The sequence below is a fragment of the Mugil cephalus genome, chromosome 7 (assembly GCF_022458985.1).
Source record: "Mugil cephalus isolate CIBA_MC_2020 chromosome 7, CIBA_Mcephalus_1.1, whole genome shotgun sequence".
Classification (NCBI taxonomy): domain Eukaryota; kingdom Metazoa; phylum Chordata; class Actinopteri; order Mugiliformes; family Mugilidae; genus Mugil; species Mugil cephalus.
Window position 1 is genome coordinate 10721289 of NC_061776.1, and position 21236 is coordinate 10742524.

The 21236-nt window shown below is 39.9% G+C and overlaps 1 protein-coding gene across 3 annotated transcripts; it reads right to left on the reverse strand.

The window, feature by feature from the left end:
• Window positions 1–837: 837 nt before the first annotated feature.
• ranbp3b (RAN binding protein 3b) lies at window positions 838–13452 on the reverse strand. Of its 3 annotated transcripts, XM_047589625.1 has the most exons (17): window positions 13356–13451; window positions 11256–11311; window positions 10946–10982; window positions 10762–10839; window positions 10578–10649; window positions 8064–8129; window positions 7839–7931; window positions 7601–7704; window positions 6307–6426; window positions 6009–6109; window positions 5827–5902; window positions 5628–5724; window positions 3948–4072; window positions 3733–3853; window positions 3016–3158; window positions 2272–2467; window positions 838–2066 (listed from the first exon to the last, which is right to left on the reverse strand). In XM_047589625.1, the coding sequence occupies exons 1-17, from the start codon at window positions 13375–13377 to the stop codon at window positions 2023–2025; spliced, it is 1551 nt and encodes a 516-aa protein (XP_047445581.1). In that variant the 5' UTR covers window positions 13378–13451; the 3' UTR covers window positions 838–2022. The 3 variants fall into 3 exon arrangements, with proteins under 3 accessions (XP_047445581.1, XP_047445582.1, XP_047445580.1); XM_047589626.1 differs by lacking the exon at window positions 10578–10649 and having other exon boundaries at window positions 13356–13452; XM_047589624.1 differs by lacking the exon at window positions 13356–13451 and having other exon boundaries at window positions 11256–11354.
• Between the last annotated feature and the right edge of the window lie 7784 nt (window positions 13453–21236).

A 21236-nucleotide genomic window follows, 5' to 3' on the forward strand; every position in this document is an offset into this window, starting at 1 on the left:
CAGTTATATTTCTAGTTTGGATGTATATGATTGCGTTAGGCTCTTATGATGGGTACATGCATCAAATATTCATGGCCTTGTGCCTGATGAATACTGTATATAAACAAGATTCAGTGCAGGGAAGTCGCGGTGCAGCATACATCAACCTGGAAGCCAGAGGCAAAACATGAATACTAAACAGTTGAGCCACTCTCATTCCATGTATTCACTTATGTCCAAGGTTGAAATCTGCTGTACTTGGCTGTAGTTATTCATTACTGTAGTGTTACCTAGAGCGGCAACAACATTCTCTGAAACGCAGGTGTCAAAGGGTGAAGGTGTCAAACATATGGGCCGTGGGCCAAAAGCAGCCCACTAGAGAGTCCAATCTGACCCTGCTATTTGTAATTTATCTAGTTTTAGTCAGAGAATTGGACAGAACACAACACTGAGAGCCAGGAGTAAACAGCAGACAGCAATTAGCTTAAACAGCACTTATTTTTAAGAAACTTTTTTTCCCTTTTTTTTTTAAGAATAGTTTATCAAATGTAAACATTCTCCTATTTTACTTGTTCTTCTTTGCGCTAAAACAAATGGAAAAAGAAGTCTGCAGTTGTCATTACTCATAGTTTATTATGCTGTTACGTTACTGGTCCAGCCCACTTGAGATTAAATTGGGCTGAATCTGGCACCTGAACTAAAATGAGTTTGACGCTTCTGTGTTAAAACCATGTCAACTTTTTTTGTTGTTGTATTTTTTAACAGCAATCTGTAGTTGCCTTACTTTGAAACTGAGCTTTTATCTTTTAATCTAACAAAAAAGAAAAAGGAAAATCAAGTTTCAGAAGAAGAAAAATCTGTCAGTCCAAAATGGTTTATTTTGTAAAGGGGGGCAGTTGGAGGAGATGAGAAAACATGGTGCGCTATTAAATGATATATTCAAATGTACATGACATTCAAAGGGTATTACAGTTATAACTCAAATTTTCCACACATGAAGTCTTCATTCCAACATTTTTTCCAAATGTAAATGGATAAAAAGTCTGTATAGTTCAACATAAAAATATGTATCAACACAATAAACCCTTGGGATGCTGAAAAAGAAAAAAAAACAGAAGCAACAGTTACATGCAGAATGTAGACTGATGGATTAACGTTCTTGATCTGGAAAAAAATAAAATAAAAATGAAATAAAATAAAAACTCACAACGTGAATGACTACCACATCTTATTAATTTAAAGATCTGATGTGAATCCTTCTGCCCTTTTGTCCTCACATCAGTAACTCACATTAGCAGAAACGACATTGTTTCAGTCTTTTATTCACTATAATATAGGTCAATAGGAAATATAAGAAACTGCTATTAATGACAACTTGAGTGGTCTTGGCTAGCCATTACAAACAGCACATATGTGTTGAGATAACTCATGAAAATGAGGGCCCAAAATAAATTACAATGCCAAAACCTAACGCACAGACTGGTCGGGATTGATGTGGGGGGGAAAGGGGTGCAGGAGGAAGGTTGGACTTGATGTAGGAACGATCGACCGGATGATTTAGTCAAATACACTGTGAATGAAGCTCCTCTGGATGTGTGGCGTCCAGAGGTACGACTGTAGAGTGAGTATAAAGGTCCCCAAGTAGAAACTGCAGTCTTAACATGTGCCATACTTTAAAATGTAGAGGAAAACACCCTTACACTCATCAATATGATGAGCAGAAAAGTCCCAAACCAAAGCTTTGAAGTCTTTATTTTTGCTATCGGGGAGAGGAAAAAAAAAATACTCGAAAACAAAAATAAAACACAAAACAGGAGAGGGAGGGAAAAAAAAACAACTCCAGATATTACGTTGAATGCAGAGAAGATGAACTGCACGAGTTGGGTGAGACACTCCGGCACAGGGGGTTATTTCCTGGAGCTAGACTTCTAATATCCAAAAGTACTGGTCTGGAGGACCCATGTTGGTCAAGGGATGTCCATGGAGGTGCCTACAGCAAAATGCCTCAATAGTGGCATCTTAGCAGGCTGTCCAAGTGTGACGCTATGTGGTTCCTGCTGCCTGGTTCTCTCCTCCCTCTGAATTACCTGCAGGAACAGGTTGATAAAAGGGCACTGTAGGTGAGTGGCCTCGACATGACTATACAAATCACACACAGCACATCCACTAATGTAGGAAGAGGCAAAACCCCATACAACCACAGACCCCGTCAACCGTGGCATTTGTTTAAGAGAAAGTCAAACATAAAACATGCAAAACACGCATTCAAATGTAGTAATAGAAATCACTGACTTGTAGCGGGAGTGGAGGCGGAAGCAGAGGCAGAGGCATTGTCTTCCTCGTCGCTGTCTTCCTCGTTGGACTGCGGTACCTCGGCTTCGGGGATGGTCGTTGCTGGGGTCTCGGGCTCCTGCTCCGCCCGACTCTTCAGGGCTAAGATACGGTGATGTAACGCTGCAGCCAGTTGACCTATGTCCTTAGAGCTAGCCTAAAGACGTGAGAGAGAAAAGGGCAGACAAGGCTCAGCCACACTTACGTAACGCACTCACATCTCGCACCGATATCTGCAGATGTTTTGCGTTAGATGCCTGCTGAGGAAGAAAAGGAATCCGCACTTTTATGGCACTGGAAGGCGTTTAATGTAAAACATCTGGGCAGGAAGCTTTGAATTTATAAGCAGATTATAAACGGCAGCTTTGTAATATTAAATGAAATATAGGATTTAAATCACGGACTTAAGTTGAAAGGACAAACTGTGGGTGTTAAAGTGTCAAATGTGACGAGACAGTACAATGAATTGGTGCGATTCAAAATTGGCAAGGATCAGACAGCAGTGAAGTTAATTTCTTAGTAATAACTGTAATTAATGTGAGAATTTTCAGCTTCTTCATTTTTTTAAACTGGATGTCTGTGCTCCAGTAAAACATCTGGAAGTGGCTTTCTATAGCTATCATATAAAGACTAACCCATATGTGTACACAAGAACTTCTTTTGGCGTCTTTGTGCAACCTGAGGATAAATACTGGTAAAACATACCGATATTAGGAAGACCTTGACCCCCTGGTCCTCCGTGTCCATGGCAGTGATTCGTACACTCTTCTCGCTGGCCTTGTCCACTTGCATCTGAGGCCAAAGTTTAGTGTTGAGGATCAATCGGAGGCTTCCCTGGGTCCTCATCACTGAAAGGATCGGAGCGCACACACAAACAACCGCAGTGAATAACAGGTCCAAGACACCACTTGTGGTCTCTTTAGACAAATGGTATTCCACTTGACTCAGGGGAGTTACTTTGTGCCAAATAACAATTACTATTAACAATAACAAATATTAATAATAGACATTTTGGATTTGTGCCAAGGTTTTCTGGTAATACCGATATGACCAGCATACAGTGAAAAGACATGTACACTCAAAAAAACAAACCATAAGACTATTTTCAGACATTTAAACAAATGTTTCTTATTTACAGCTTCACCCTCATTTATATACTAGAGTAGATACTAGTACAGACATTGGCTCCCCCTTGTGTTCGCTTGCGGGTATTGTAATAATAATAGTGGTGGTGAAAACTATTTTTCTTTTCCACTAGATAACTATCTCTAATTATACCATCATCAATCTGACAGAGACAACAAACTTGAAACAGCGTTCTAGTCAAAGTCAACACTGATAAGTGAACCATAAAAGTTACACATTTCTAACTGTAATTTGCGTTAATCTTTTTTCCACTACCAGGAATTGGGTGTTGTTTACCTAGACGGGACTGTAGTGTGCCGTCGTCTGTCGATGCCATGTCATTGAGCCTCAGCAAACCTCGACCTCTCTCTATCCATGACTGAGCCGTCTTCTCAAAAACATACAACTTGCACTGCATCTGAAGTAAGAGGACAAACAGGGACGGTGTTATTTTTCTGACACATTTACACTCAGCATGTCTGGAATCCAGCGACTCTGCCTCGGCTTCTAACCTGTAAAACATTGCTCTCTGATTCCTCTCCGGTCTTCACGTCCACTTTCTCTAAGATGCACTTCTTGGCTGTGGCTTTGGTGTACGCTGCTGCAGACTCCTCCAAAGACTCTGACACGCTGTTCACTGGGAAGATAAAACGCAAAGGTGAAAATTCTGCACTTAGCCGGAGTTCAGAGTGTTTGCTCTCACATCCATGACTAATGTTGGGAAATGACACAAAAACCAAATCCTCTACAAAAGTTCTTGAGCATCCGATGCTGATCATCGAGGACCTTGGCTGACACTCCATCACTTAACATTTTGCAGAGTGGAATCAACTTGAGATCTGTGCCCACATTAATGCTTGTTCAAGCAGCAGCTATGAAATGTCTGTCCAGTGTCACTGAAAATATGTTTTTATCACAGGTCTCTCTCAAACTACACTGTCTGGCCAATAAAAAGTTGCCACTTGGATTTAACTGAGCAAAAACTTAGGGTACGAGCCTCCTTTTGGATAAATACTGCATGGGCCATTATCCTTCAAGAAGTTATTTAACCAAGCTGATGCAACGAGTAGTTTCTCGTTTCTTAAACAATGTGTTGAAAGACACATTCCGCAGTCGTGGGAAAAGACGTTAGTCTGTTTAAGAGGGGTCAAATCATTGGTATGCATCAACAACAGAAAACATCTGAGGAGACTGAGGCAGAAACAACTACAATTGTGTTAAGAACCGTCCACGGCATTATTAAACAGTGGAAGGTCAGTGGGGAACCATCGTCTTTGAGGACGAAATGCTGTCGGAAAAAAATTCTGATTGACTGTCAATCACTTAAACGTTTGGTAAAACTCAAACAGCAGAACTCGGGCTATGTTTAATAGTGAAAGTAAGAACATTTATACATGTACAATGTGAAAGGAACTCAAGTGATTGGGACTGAACAGCTGTGTAGCCTTAAGAACACCACTAATCAGTGAGGCTAACCAGAAAAAAATGTTCAATTTAGTGTTTACTGTACCAGCCTGTGGGGGCCGGGCTATGATGAATAGCCCAAAGAATGAGGTGAACGACTAGGTTATTCCATCAGTGGATTTTTTTTCTTCCCTGATGTCACAGGCATATTCCAAGACGACAATAACAGGACTCAAATTGTGAACGAGTGGTTCAGGGAGCATGACACATCCAGACCTGAACCCCACAGAGAATCTTTGGGATGTGCTGGAGAAGATTTTGTGCAGGGGTCACACTCTCCCATCTTTCAGCAATACGAGATCTTGGTGAGAAATGAATGCAACACTGGATGGAAACAAATCTTGTGACACTGCAGAAGTTTAACGAAACAATGCCACAGTTATTGCTGCTGTAATCAAAGCTAAAGGCGGTCCCATAAAATATTAGAGTGTGTGACCTTTTTTTGGCCAGACAGTGTATCTCATAGACCCACTTATCATAAACATTTTCCTCAATCATTAATCAAACATTACTCCAACGAAGACATAATTCAGTGACCATTTCTTTTATGGTTTCGAAGCCGCATTTCAACAGAGCTGCCTTTTTTTTTTTTTTTCTTTAACCATGATAGATGTTGTTTTTGTGGTTTCCACTGGAGTCTAGCCAAGTGTCTCATTTACATCTCTCAGAAGTTGAGCCAAACAGCAACTGTTTTTTTCCCCAAGTAGTCAGTGGGACTGTGCTTTTACCCTTCTCTGGGGTGGCTTCCCGTGGTGAGGGCTCTGAAACAGGGGGAGCTGAAACGTCTTTATTTTCCTCATTTGCGGACTCGCCCTTCGGGGGACTCTGGAAAACACAAGATCACTGGTATTCCTACAATGCTCAATCGTGGAGAGCTTTTTTCCGGTATGATAGAACCTAACTACTCAATGAGATGCATTAACTCACCAGAACTCGTTCAGACATATTCTGGCCAAAAACAAATTTCGCTCCACCGTCTGCACTGTTTGTGGCATTTTTTGAACTGGAAGGACAGAAAAAAGAAAGCAGGACTTAGCGAGCTGATAGGAAGTTAATAATGAATCAAATGAGCTGCTAAAAATATGGAATGGAGGACACATTTTTATTACCTTGGGGTAGAGATGTACTGTAAGAAATAATTAGTGCCCTCTGATTGAGAGTCCAGTGACACGCCATCCTTTGAGTTGTCTTCTGTGCTGTTCTCCTCCAACTACAGTAAAAAAAAAAAAAACAAAAGAGGAAGTGATCACGTAACAGGAACTGGAGTCACAAAGCAAACCACTAAAGACAATTCTTGAGCAAGAATAGAAAAGAACAGAAGGGTAATAACAAAATGAAAGCGACTATAAGGCAAGTCACATATTTTCTTTCCTCAGATTTGTCGCAGACCAGTGTAAAACAACGCACCTTTGCTCTGTCTTTGATATTCTGACCAAACACAAAAGATATTGCTACGTCCGTCTCCTTCTTCTCTCTTCTGCCGCCATCTTTGTTACCACTTGCTCCGTCTTCCTCATTTTCATGTTTCTGAAACAGGAAACAAAATATGAATTAAAACACACAGAAACAGAAAATGTTCACAGGGTTTTCAAAAGCATTAATGAAACTTTTAACAAGGCTGATTCATTTGATATCTCTCAGGAGTTTCCCCTACATGAGATATGGTTCATTAGTATTTATACAAAGCCCTTTTCAATGCAGTGGGATGTGGTTAGTATGAAACAAATGGGATGCTTTACAATTACAAATGAACCCTGCATGCACCAACACTGTTGAGCAGCCTGTTCTCTACATGGGCATCAAACTTTAATGGTGTCTATAAGGAATATTTAAGAATCGTGTGCAACGCACCTTGTCTTTACAAGTATGTTTTGTGCAATAAATAAATAACTAAAAATCTGTATTTTGCAGTAATTTTCCTATTTGGAAAATATAATTACAACTGTAAGCATCCGTTTCTTTTATGTCAGCACTCATTAACGACTTAATGTCCCCCAAAGTGATCACATTCATGTAAATGTTGTTTGAGCAAGAAAAAAACCCATCTGTGCATCATTATTATACAATTTATTTGAAGTGTAATGTTCATGACTTGAGAATTAATTAAGCAAAAAAAAAAAAAAAAAAGCTTGGTCTGCTTTCACAAATGATGTGCAAGCGAGTGAGTCACAACTGCAAAGTAATTTGGACGTTAACGGAGTGTTGAGCTTTAAAATGTTATTTATTTATAATTAATTTCTCCAAAAACAGTGGCTGCATACACAACTTCTCATATTGCCTGCATAAACAAATAAAACACAAGCCTCTAACTGATCACTTGAGGAGCCAACATCAAAAATATGCAAACTTAAGACTAACTACTGCAGCTTTGTACACTTAAGATAATCCTTCAATTTATCCCACAGTCATTAGTCAAGTTTTATCTCCCATTTCAGAGGAGTCTGCAGTGTTAACAATTGTTCTATGTGTTTTTGGTTAAATATGTTTAATAAAAATAGCAATTTTCTGCGTGAATGAGCATTTGTTCAGTTTTGTGTTTTTTCACACAGGAAAAACCTCATCTATAACCAACCTAAAAGTTACTTAAGCTCCACTGATGCACTTAAAAACAGGTCAAGCAGAACACAGCAAAAGAAAACCCTCAAGAGAAAAACACAATCACATGTGATTTTCGGCCTGTTTCAATTCGGCCACTACTCACCAGTGACTTGCCAGGCAGTGTGGCCGAGTGCTCTGTGTTGTTCAGGAAAAGGGACTGGGCCCCGTCTGATGACTTTTTCACACCATTGGTTCCACAACTGGAATCTAAATGTATAAACAGAAAAGAAAAACATTAGTTTGATATTCTTTGCTGGCGTGATTTAAAATGTTACCTACACACTGCAGAATGGATTTGGAGAGACAGAAGATTCACAGGCATCAATCCAAGCTGTACTCACTGGACTCTATATGTGATTTAGAGGGCGGTGCCTGGAGGACTGCAGGACGTAGGACACTGCGTTGCTGCTCCTTGGGTTTCTGACTTGGGACACCTGCAACAGAGGCAACTTATCTAAATAAGTCCTGGGTCTATATGATCTGTCATTTCCAATTCTAAGTTCAAGTTCATTTTTTTGTATAAGCCCAGTACAATCTGAATAAAGCAAACTACATTAAATACTCACCTGAACTTGGCGCTTGTCCATGTATGAGAGTTGGTGGCTTTAAGCGGAATCCCATAGGCTTCTCCTCTGGTGACGTGGAGCACAAGAGGAAAAAAAAAATATTAAAAACATCACAAAGCAACACAAAACAGGTATGTTCCTTCCGTCTTAGCACTTTTCTAACCACGGGGCTGGTTAACACAATAACACTTTCAGAGGCTGGGGAGTTGTGTTGCAATCCAACTCTTGTGCCCTAACATGGCAGGCTCTAGGGCCTCTGATCTATTTCTGCCTCTCCATCTCACTGGCTTTATTAGCCTGGCATGAACCTGGCCCTAATCAGTGCTGAAGCAGAAAGGCCAAAAGCACTTGTTAAAAAAAAAAAAAGGAAAAAAAAGAAGAAGATGTATCTTCTTTGTCCTTAGCCTTTAAGAGATAGTTTCTGTGTCTGGCATTAATGTTACACTGAATTTATAGGGTAATTCATTCAAAAGTGTGTCTGACATTGATACACGCATTGAGAATTTACTTCCAGCAACATAATTATGTAATAAATGCATGCATACATTCCTACTACAATGAAGACTTTATATTTAATTCAATACAAGTTTTTAAGGAAGAAAACTTTTTCATTTCAAATCTGTTTTTTAATGATTCCACTGTTTTCAAATTAGATATAATGACTGAAGGCCTACTTTAATAATGACCTATCAAGCTTTGCATGGCTCCTTCCAATAAAACAATTAAAGAGGGTGGAAATGTACCCAGTGGCTTTTAGACCTTACTGCATTTAAATTTCAAGTGGTGACATTATATTCAGTGCAGAACTGAATCTCAATTTATCATTCATTTCCAAATCACCTGGCTGTCATCTGCACTCAACACCGTAACATTTCCTTCTTAACAAAGCAACTGCAACAATGCTTTTAAATAAACAGAAATACCGGCTGCTGCCCACTGGTTTACTTCAAGAGTCACATAAACAACTAGAAAATTAAATGCAAAGGTGGACGAAGGCGACTGCTGCAGGGGATTGAAGAACGACTAGAGGCTCGCTTGTAAACTCAGTTGTTCAGCGAGGGAAAGAAAGACTTTGGTTTATTGCATATTTGAAGTGATGATAATGCACGGAAGAAAAGGTTTGTTGTTTCCTATCTTCGCGAACACAGGCCACCTGCACATCTTGCAGTAGATATCCCTCTATTTATCCAGCTTTAGAAACCTGGCGCACTTCCAAATCACAGATGCTCTGTGACCTCTTAATGTCACAGTTTCCTCATTTTCATTCTCCACAACACAAAAACGTGTCATACATGCTCAGGGCTACGCCGCTAACTGCAACACAACAAATTCAGGTGTTTTGATTTTGACCCAAACAAGACCTCAGGCCGCACTATAAAGTCTGCTCAAACAAGGATGCATGCACTTGTTCACTAATATGTAAGTAACCAAACAAACCAACTTATTCTGTAAAAGATTTGAGAACCAACCTCATGTTATGTTTCATACTTGTTTAAGGCATAAAAAGAGTCTTTCTCCAAAAAACACAAGTTAATATTTAAGACACAGAATAAATGCAATGGTCCAACAGCACAAAATAAAGTGGCTCATGATAACTAAGAAACTATTCCCCTGAAACAGCAGCACTACACAAACGGTTGCCAAATACCAGCAGATGGAACCAAAACATCTAACGATAAGAAACCTTTGGCATTCACCAAAATTACACGCAACCCTGCTTTTCCCTAATAATCAATAATCAATTTGTTTCTTGGCTGGAGCTGGCAGTTCAAACAGTCATAATATGGAACAAATTCATATTATGTGCAGGAATGATCAAAGGCCACTCAAGGACATTGTGTTCTCACCATAAAATAGTTTTCTCTGAATTAAATCAAATCAAAGAAAAGAAGCTCCTAAGCTCCATTTAATACTGACAACTGACTTAACAAGCTAATGTAACAAAAACGGTTCACTTTTCTGCTTAGTGTATTTCATCATGTGTTTGTATCAGTGTAGCAGCCACGGACCGAATGAGAAGACAGTGAGGATGACTGAAAAACAAAACACAAACCACAAAGAGAAGCTTGCGCAAAAGCAAATGCAAAGTTGTGCAGAATCTCTTGAGCACATTCACTTCTATTTAACATTATCTGTGGGTGTTGTATTCCAGATCTGCACGTTTTTCTCTGGTCATGAATAATGCCAGATGTCCAGAGGAGGCAATAAAGAAGCAAACTCAGAAGTACAATTATCACATGAGAGTTAGCTGGAACTGTTCAGAGCTGAGGATGGTGGCAGCTTCAGGTACGTTTGGGCAAGTGTGACTTTAGGAAACAAACTTTTTCAAAAAAAATATTTCTGACAACCACTACAATCCTCAGGCTTGCAAAAGTTATTGTTTACCAATCTCAGTGAACTTATTGAGACGTTTGCCTTAAACTGTTTGAAATTGCATGATTGACCTTTGAAGAGTTTTACTGCAGGGGGACTTCAAGCTGTAAAACAAAACTAATGGTGGTCTTGATGCCTCACCTGGCTCAGAGTCAGAGTTCCCAGTGGGAGACTGGCAGAAACTTGAGGGCATGAATACATTGTTCTTGGGAACTGCAAAGTAGCAGACAGGCATTGCACTCAGCATACAAATCGATGTGTACACCACAAGCAAGAATCAAGAAAAAAAAAAGAAATGCTCTGTTTTGTCACCACATGCTCTTACCAGAATGTGGGGGTGGGAATGAGGAGGTCCTTTCCCTTTTCACAGGGGGGCAATAGCTTCCCTCATCTTTATCTGAATCTGAAAGTGGTAACAAAATAATATTTTTACAAAAAAATCAAACAAATCTAGGATTATATGGACAAATAAAGGGACCATTTTAAATATATATATTTTTTTTATTTACCTTCTCCATCCTCTGCACTTGAACCCTCTGCAGATCGCTACAAGAAAAGTAATGAAAATCATTTCAAATTTAAAGACACAGACAAACATAACAAACCTAGATTGTTTAACCGTGTTATGTCTGATGCTCGATAAAAATCTGTATTGGTTTTGACTTTCCATGAAGTCTTGTTAACCTGTTAGGGGTAACAGTTTTGAGTGCAGAAACATTTTTGGCGCTATTTTACAATTCAGGTAAAAATCACATCTGCAAAAATAACAAAATACTGATTTAGCATTGATAGACATGTAAAGAACATACAGAAACTTACCTTCTGTGCTTTATCTTTTTGGAAAACAAACACAGGAGGCGCTATGGCAGGCTTGTCTGTCAAGAGAAGGTGTACGCTGGTCATCCAAACACTGACCTAAGGTGTTCAGCTTTATTCTTCTCCATGATTTACATTTGAAAACAACATATCTACTGGTAGTCATGATATCACAAATGTACCTGAATTTACAGTGCAAAATAATGGCAAAAGTCATACGAAATGCAGAAGTGCACTTGAATATCACCCATTTAAAAAAGACTGTATGACACACAGACATTATCTCGTACGTCATCAGTTTGTCCACATCACCTGAATATCCTCCCTTGCTGTTTCTTTTTCTTCCTTATACATGTGAGTGCATATGTAGGAAAATAAAAACAATTCCGATAAATACAGTCTTAGTTTATGTGTATTATTATATGTTATTGTTATATTCTATTTTATGTGATGAAGATATTGGACTCTCATACTGGATAAACAAAGTATCTATCGATCAATCATTTTGTGACTTGCAAAATGACGTACTTACATGAGAAATTTAAACCAGACCAGAGCAATGCACTCATAAACACACAATACATGACTTAATCAAACAATCCTAGTAAGTGTTTGTGGAAAAATGAGATGTTGACCTAAACTGAACATGAAATACCAAAATCAATATAATCAATTTTAAGTGGCATTAAAGTAAATGGACGTGTGTATGACCTTACAATCAATACAGTGGACAAACAGACACTACTTTCAAAATGAAAAAGGTTTATATGAAAGCTCAAGATCGTGTTGAATCTATAAACTATTGTGATAAGTAACAATGAAATCGATCACCAGGCAACCTGACAACTTCGTGTTACAGGCCACTCAAGGCATCTACCTTCACCGTGTAACCTCTGTAAGATGTGTAATCCTATAACGTTAGCAGACAAAGGTTTTTCCTGAGTCTGGGCTGGGCCTATGACACTGAGCAGGTGTAGTAGCATCGTTGTCTTTGCCAGCCTTTGCCGGGGCATAAATACATGCGATAACTACCGGCAGCAGACACGGCCACGATTGTTTACTACCCCGACATCCACACTCCTGACTTCAGCCCTCAAGGCCAATACAAGCCATTTGTGCACGAAACACGTTTGAAGCAGTAAAAACGGGGAAAATGCTGTGTGACCTATATTTAACATCCACCTTTGTGTCCATTTGCGGCTTGCAGGCAGTTCAGTTAGCGCATATATGCGAAAAATCCGGCGTGCAACACCGGTATCCACTTCAGAAATACAACTAGCCGAGATGTTACCGGCTTATGTTAACTAGCTAGCAGGTAAACTATTCGACCATTTCCGGGAAATAGTCGGCGCCGCCGCTTGTTCCCTAAAGCCGAATGTAGCTTAGCGTACATGCTATAGTTAGCTTGCTAATGCGCTCCTTCTCGCATGAGTCATCTCGGCTGACAAGCAATGTCACCAAGATCCTCAATGAAGTCTAGCATGCTTATATCATCAACACCAAAGCAAGCAGATCCAAGTGGAATAAGTACGGACTCTTAAAAGGCGGCGATTACACCAAAACACTGCGCGTTAGCTAACGTTTCCCCTCTACGCGCCTAAATGAACGCCTGGCAACTAAGAGCTAGCTGCATTAAAAAAAAAAAAACACACACACACACAAGGAGGACGTCTCATATTCACTAAGGAGACCGGTGTTGCCCTTTTGCGTTAGCCTCATTACAAGCTTTACATTTTATGGCCTAGTGGGTTCGTGTTTGTATCCACATTAGACCACTGAGCTCACCACAAATAAATGGCAACACACGCCGACTATTAATAGCCTGGTGCTAGCGTTAGGAAGTAAGCCGGCTGGTGGCAGACAGCTTTCGAGGGCGTACCGACGCATCCCAGGTATTAGCCGTAGCCCAGCCGTTAGCATTGTTAGCCTGTTTGCTAACGTTGCAGTCTTGTAAGCGCCGCGAAGCCAACCCGTCGCCTTAAGTCACCGCTAACACGCGACACAGTCGCTTCATTTCAGGTATCAAATATGCAGACAGCGTATAGATGCCTTTTACACCGCCGCTGTAGTCGTATTGTTTTTCTCACACTGCCACTTACTCACCTTCGTTTGCCAAGTCCGCCATTTTACTTGTACGCTCACACACCCACAACCCACCGCGCAGATAATACGAGTTGAGACAGAAACGTTTTCACTGCCAGGCACCAGCACCTTGCCACCGTTTACCATTACGGGGGACCCCCCCCTGTCCCGTCCATTCCCCTACACTACACACAAAGTGATAGTGCTTGTACATGGTTGTCATTGTGTTTATGCGTTTAATTAAACGCACGTTTCCCCCCCAGCCCCTTAAAGTTTACTTACAGAGCCTGACCTGCTACTACTACAGTGGCTCCTCAGGGCCTAAATGTGACAACACAGGTTTTTTTAAATGTAACCTGTTGTCAACTATGCACAGAAACTCCAACGCAAATTAGTCAGTGTAACGAGAAATATATATATATTTGTGAATCTACTATTTCAGACTTAACACTCTTTTTTTTATTTACTGTTCAGCCATGTGTTTCTTCAGATTTGTCACTGTGAGCTACCAGTTGTACGGGGTTATTTTAATAATTTTAATAATAATAATCAGATTGTGTGTTTCCTGTAATCACCATGTTTACATTTATTTATTTCAGCCTCCTACGACTTCAACCTTCTATTAACATTAGTTCTTTTTTTTGTTTTGTTTTTTTACAAACTGTAGTTGTTGGTATTAATAGTAATAGTAGGTTAGTTTTGTTAAACTGAATACAATATGTAAATGTTTTTTTTTTTCCTTTAACATATTAACTTTACATAGTTTCTCTTACCTTATTCAATATTTAGTATTTTGCACTGTTGTTCCCTGCCTCTGTAACCTTAATTTCACCACAGGGGTGAATAAAGTGCTATCTTCTCTTCTCTTCTATTTACCTTATGTAAAAACAGGAATAAAATTTGATGTGATATACATGCTTATATACTTACACTGTGGAAATTAATAAGTGGTGGGGGGGAAAAACAACAACTTAATGCTCTTTTGCAGAAATGTTTTACGAAACTATCTTATCTAAGGAAGTCTACAAAACTTGGATGTGTTTCCCACCTCATAAAACATTTTTAAAGCCAGGGTTGTTTACACCAGCTTTACCTCTTCTTCCTTTTGTTCTTTATTGGTGTTTTTTATGGAGGCCACATTTACTATGTAGTGAATGAAACATTACAGCATTGTGGACTGTAATGTTGACCGGTTCCCAGAATTGTAAAATTCCAAAAAATAATGTATTGTTCTCTGATCAAAGAAAGCCGCGTCACTTGTTTTTGCGGACAAATCAAAAGCAATCAATAATCTGGAGAAGGTCTGTCATTAAAACGGTCTCTTTGTGTTGTGCACAGAATCTCAGACAACCTCATATTCACTTTCACTCCGTCTCTTAATGGAAAGTCGATGCAGTTAAGATTTTCTGCCACCAGGGGGCGACCTGTCATTATAGCTGAATATACAAAGGCAGATATCACATAAACACCGATCGGGCATAACATTATGACCTCCTTCACATTATTGTGTAAGTCTCTCCAACCTGCCGGGGATGGTCGCTGCCATCAAGGAGTGTCATTGCTTCGGGGTAGTGCGGGTGTCTGGTCTGGTCTAGGTGAGTTGGCACACTATGAATGAATACTGGGCTCAAAAGTTTCCCAGCAGGACATTGAACTGTGCCAAGATGATCAATGTTATTGACTTCTCCTGTCAGTGGTTATAATGTTGTGGCTAATCAGTGTATATCTGTAACCACTTGTTCAGAGTGTCAGGGAACAGTAAAATAAGATAAGCTAAGATAAGATATGCCTTCATTCATCCCACAGTGGGAAAATTCTCATTGTTAACAGCAGCGGAGACATTTAACTGCACATATGGGTACAAAAAAAGAATAAAAACAAGAATAAAGAGAATATAAAGAATAGGAAAGTTATATTACAAACGATCAATGTAGCATTCAGGTGTGTTTCAACTAGTAAGATTTAATCCTTCCATCACATTAGATTTTCTTAGCATAACACAACTTCACGTATGTAACCTAATTTTTAAATGTGAAGGTTTTTAAAGTAATTATTGTTATATTCGTCACTACGTCGACTGTTACAGGTGTCTAAGTGAGTAATAACTACCGTTATTTACTTTGTCTCGCCTTGAGTCAGCTGTATTCCCCTGCTTGTTAAACCATATAAGCCATGTCATTTTCCCATAAAGACTCACTCAGTTGTGAAATAGGGATCAAAGCAACAGTTCATTCTAGGTCACATTTACATTAAAAAGTGATCAAGTGCCAGACAGAACCTAGATAGAGAAACGAAAGTTAAGCAGCAGGTAGACATACAAAACATAAATCAGCCGTTCTCTTTCTTCGGTTCAAGATTCATTAATGAACTCTGAATGGAGCACATTTCACCTGGAGTTTGAACCGAACAATGTTGACCGAGAGTTTTCAGAAAGAATCCTGCCTCAAATTTCCCTTTGGGCTCCTCTCAAACAAGCCACTGCAAGTGCCTGAGTGTCTGCTTGCCACAGAGGGCCGTCCTTTTGTCAGAAGAGCTTGGCTTGCGCTTCGGGCTATTAGAGTTTTACCCCTTTTCAAAGTCATCAGTGCAGATGATGTCCACTGTACATCAGTGTCAACATACAGTATTTGTATTGGTGGCAGGCCAGGAAACATCAGTCTCGCTAATCTTCAATTATACTACAGTTAAATGTTTGGGCCTGGCTCTATAGCACGTGTCCAAATGAATAAAGGGTAGTGATGCAGGATTTTATGTTATATTAGGGTGCATTCATTTTCACATTATGTGTGTACCTAATGAACTGGCAAGTGAGGAAATATCTATGTTGTTAACGTATTCCAAGATTTCTTACATAACAGACTTCCTCAGATCATTGTAACTTATACCTGGATAGAAACCCCAGGGGGATTTCACTGGAATAAATATGTGGTAATTATGGTTATGTAACATTTTTCCTCAAAACTGTAACTGTCTTATTTGTTTGGAGGTAATACTATAGTGGCAACATGCTTGATGTTATCTACTGAGAGGTATCATCTGGAGAACAGTGCTTCAGGATACCACAAACTTGCATCTGATATAGAATAAGTACAGAAGTAGACATTTCTGCAACAGGATTGTCATGCAATTTTGCACATTGTTTAATTACTGGTTCTCAATCTCAAACAAGCACTGTTTTTTTTTTACTGTCACACTATTTACATGCACGTGAAAAAAACAAATTATTGCCTTAATCCAACTTTAACTGGACAATTTAAGCACATGTAAACACATTACTGAGTGCTCTTTATCCGATTAAGACACCCAGATAATGCGATTGGAAATCGATTTTCTCTGTTATGTATACACTTAATTGGACTTTAACTGGATAATGCATGTGGACATGCTCCACAACCGCTGCACTGGCACGTGACCCTGCAACAAAAACATCCAAGAAAGCCAGTCGCAGAACAAGAAGAAGGTAAACAGAGCTGGTAGAAGAACCTTCTGAGGAATAACGCCATCTTATCTACACCAGAAGTCTCACACACATTACGTACGAGATTAACAAAGGTACCGGTTGCTGTTTGAAATGCCGGTCTGCCACATGAACGACTCTTGTTTATTATATGATGTCATAGGTCAACCTGGAAAGGGGGCCATATTAACACGCTGACAAGACACATATCGCCACTTAGTGTGGGGGACGAGGACATGTTTGATTTTCTCCGTTGCATGTAAACTGAGACAAGGACCGCATTCAGAAAGTCAAATTTTGAGCATAGATCGATAAAGCTGTGTAAGTAAACACGCTGAATGACCCATTGTTCACACAGCCACACACATTCAAATACAGTTCCACACACATCCTGCTCAGGGACACCTTGTCAAGAGGCGTGGACTGGGAATTGAACCACTAACCCACTGGCTCTTGGATACACTCTAAGTGTAAATGCTCGTCTCTCTCTACGTGTCCATCTTGCCATGAACCTGTCTCAGCTCGGCATGACTCCAAGTCTGCACAAATCTCAAGGATAAGTGGATATAGCTAATAGAAGGATGGATTTAGTTTCTGATCTTTCCCCGGGGACAAACTCTGGCATCTCGAACAAAGGCCAGATGTAACACAAACCAATCAGACAGATGTATTTTCCACTTTATGTATGAATGCACACACTAATTTGCACAACCTTTGAATGTATATCAACTTGTCCATATCAACTCTTGCACGATATTACACATTGTTCTCTTAAAACAGCTATTTTACTGAAAATTCCATATGAAAACGATACAATCACACATTGCTACGTAATGTTTGTTAAATTATCCCTGTCATTCTCTCTGTAACTGATAAGGTCCATAACAATCCCTGATTCATCAGTCTGATGGGAACATATTCCTTTCCTGTTTGTGTAAAAGGTAAAGACTGAATTGTTTGCACATTGATCCAACCTTTTGATGGTGTTGTCGCCGTTTCTCGAAACACTTGAGTCACAGTTACTATTATCAAAAGGATTTATCACTTTGGCATTCGCGTTGAATTATAACTTGGCCTATTCATGCTCCAAGTCAAAAGTAAGAAAGAAAGAACAGAAGTTAATGTTAGATCAATATCATTATTCAGTTTATGGCCTATGAGACAGCTCTGTCCTTGTCCTCATACTCTGATAAATGGGCTGTTCAAGACGTCTTCTTTAATCTACACGGTACATGACAGCCCGGTGAAGGGATAAAACAACATATCATATTGTCTGAAAGGAATGCTGAAGACAACACAGTGTATCGTGGCGCAAACTGAGTCCAAGTAACCTTGGCAGTGGACCATCATCTTTGACAAATGTTCTCCGCCATTAATCCATCAGGATCTTTCAAAATATGCAATCAGTACCAAGAGCAGCCAACTCTTTTCTTCCCTCTCTTTTTTTTTTTTTTTTTTTTTTGTAAAGTTACCGGTTGTTGTGCCAACAAACATTCTGTTCATTTGTGCAAACCCACAGAGCTGGGAGGAAACATTCACAGCAAGACCAGAACTGCACAAAAAGACTGAGGCAATTTAGGAATAAGCCATAACAAACCGAAAGTATATGAACTCCTTTAGAGCCTGGGTGGTATTCACGAAGAGATGGCTAAAAGGTGTCTCACACACACGTGCGTTCGGGGGTAGTAAAGAGCTAGGATGAGATGGTTTGAGGGATAGACTTGAAGGTTGATGTGAGTTAAGAGTGAATGGCGCTATCAGATGTCCACTCAGGCACACCAGGCTCATTAGTATCTGTCACATGCGGTGGTGTTCAGCAGAAACATCGCTTTGAATACAACACGGCATGACGATGCTGACAAGTGTTTTTCTTGGAGGGTTTCTCAGAACATAGTGTGAGTGAAGGGAGGATATGTTGTATCTTATTCCGTACAGAATAAAGAAAGTAAACACGGCTTTCACTGTATAACTAGTGCATGTCCACCATGATTCATCTGGGGTAAGGGAGACATATTGCAAATCAAAGTCCTGACAGAGGTTATTACACAAATGAGGAGAAAACGGTGACAGACTAAAACAGGAGTGAGGTTAATCAATTCAGTTCGGTTGGCTTCATTCATAGATTATCACTGGACATGTCGTCAAATTATTCTTCACATTGCCCAGAATCTGAAAAGTACAAAGGTGAAGAAAAAGGCAACGAAAAAAAATGTAACAGGAAGGAACCATGAGCAGAACCCAGCTCATTTAGGTCCCGTGAGGTCGGCGGAAAAAGAGGAATGCGGGACAGATGAGACGAGAAGAGAAGACGAATGACCACCTTCCTAATATTGTGTAGGTCCCCCTTGTTCTGACTTGGTAACAGGATGTTGTTAGTGGGGATATTTGAGTCCTTCGGGTTGAGTGGATCATCCCACAGACACTTGATCAGTGTGGGATCTAGTGAATTTAGAGGTCAGGTCAACACCTTGTGCTGTTTTTCATGTTTTGTTTTTTTTGTTTTTTTTGTCGTTGTCCCTAACCCGTTTGTGTGTGTGTGTGTCTGTGTCAGGTTGGTGAACTGTGTAAAGCAGGTAGGTATCGATTACTACAAGCAGTTTGTGTGGGCACTGGGCCGGCTGGTGGGATCAGGACCGCAGATAAGAAGCATAAAGCTTCATATCACATTAATTTGGTCAAAAAGGCCATTTTACACATTTATGACTGGTGAGTCATTGATTTTTGGATTTCAATATTACCCTCAGCTCCAAAGGTCAGTATGGATGTCTTATATTTGTGTCTGTTGGGGCCGGTTGACCCGACACTGACTGTGAGATATGACCTTTATGGTCTTAATAAAGCTTTTGCGTACCGCCCGTCGGGAACTTCCAGGCCGTTAGTAGTAAATGAACAACAGCAAAGTTTCGGTCTAAAAACACCCACTAATCTTCTCCACATATTTGCTTGCTATGCTTTACAATGGAACATCATTTATTCAGCTTCTTGAATACCTTTAAACCGAGTTGTTATTTCTGTTGCTTGGTGGCTAAGCTCTATATTAACCAGATGAAGCCTACAAATTATTTCACTGAAAGTGTGATTAAATCTGCCAGTTGTGTCTTTCCAGTAGATTTCTCTGGAAAAGTAAGAGCAAATCTTGTTGGGTTATTGTTACATTGTATGTGTGGGAGCTTTATTGCACAACATTATTTATATAATAGTTGCTTTCAAGCCTGTCACTTATTGAACAATAACTGTTTGCTGGAGAAAAGCCACTTACCCAAGTCCACAAAAAGGGTTTTATTGCAACTTCATCATTATGTATGACATTGTGAGGGAGGGAGAAGTGACCAGGAGATGGTAATGTCCAGCCACGATAGACTGGTAATGAGCGAACCAACAAAAACACCATTATCACATCTGACGATTATGATGAGCCAGACCAGGTCCTTGGTCGAGATTCGTCAGAGTGGGCTACATTTTTTTTTTTGTCAGCAGTTTCGTGTTCTTTGATGGCCGGAGTGTAACATGACCTGGCCCACTCAAGGAGTTGTGTGTTCTGAGATGCTCCCAATGCTTCAAAAGCTGCATCTCAGCACAAAGGTCCAATGGACGATGCCATTTACGATACCACATTTGTGACAGGTTGTGTAACCCTCAGTCTACGCAGCATTGAGGAAAAGAGACACACTCGAATGCAACAACAGACTAATTTGTGTACAAGGAAATGTGTCAAATGTTGAATAGTTGGCTTAAACCAGGTCAGGAACAACCATAGCAGAGTTCACCACGAAGAAGAGCAAACCAGCACAGGCAAAAGCTACACATTAAAATAAATGTTCTAGATCAAATATTTATATATTTGTTAATTTATATATTTTCAGAGCTAAAGTGGTTGTTCCACGTATACTGTGGCATATTCAAGCGGCAGGGGACAACAGCTGGACATGTGTCTGCAAAGCTTTGCAACGTAGTACCACCCAGCAGCCGTTGCTCCATTGTCTCATACATTAAAGATGAACAGAACAACCCGCTGGTAAGAGTTTGCAAGAAGTATTCGGAGCCTTCTGAGTATTTCTCAACATGTCAGGCCCATGTCAGTGGGAAGGTGGGAATGTTAAAGCTGATCAGTTTTAGGGTTTTAGGTGCCAGAATCTAATTACAGCAACCTCAGTCTTGTGTGGAATTAATCATACAGTAAAGACATGTGCATTTCCAAATAATTCGTTGTGATGTGGACTAATGAAGACACTCGTGCATCCCCCTTTCCTGCACAAACATTGAAAACTGCACAAAACCTTATAATGGGGCAACCACGGGTGGGTTAGTATTAAGAATAATTTTTCTGGGTTCAGCAACACACAATATGTCTCTTATGTCCATTGTGAACGTTGGAGGGCAAAGCTTAAGTACACACATGTGAGATTACAACTGAACAGAAAAAAAAAAAAAAAAAAGATGAGATG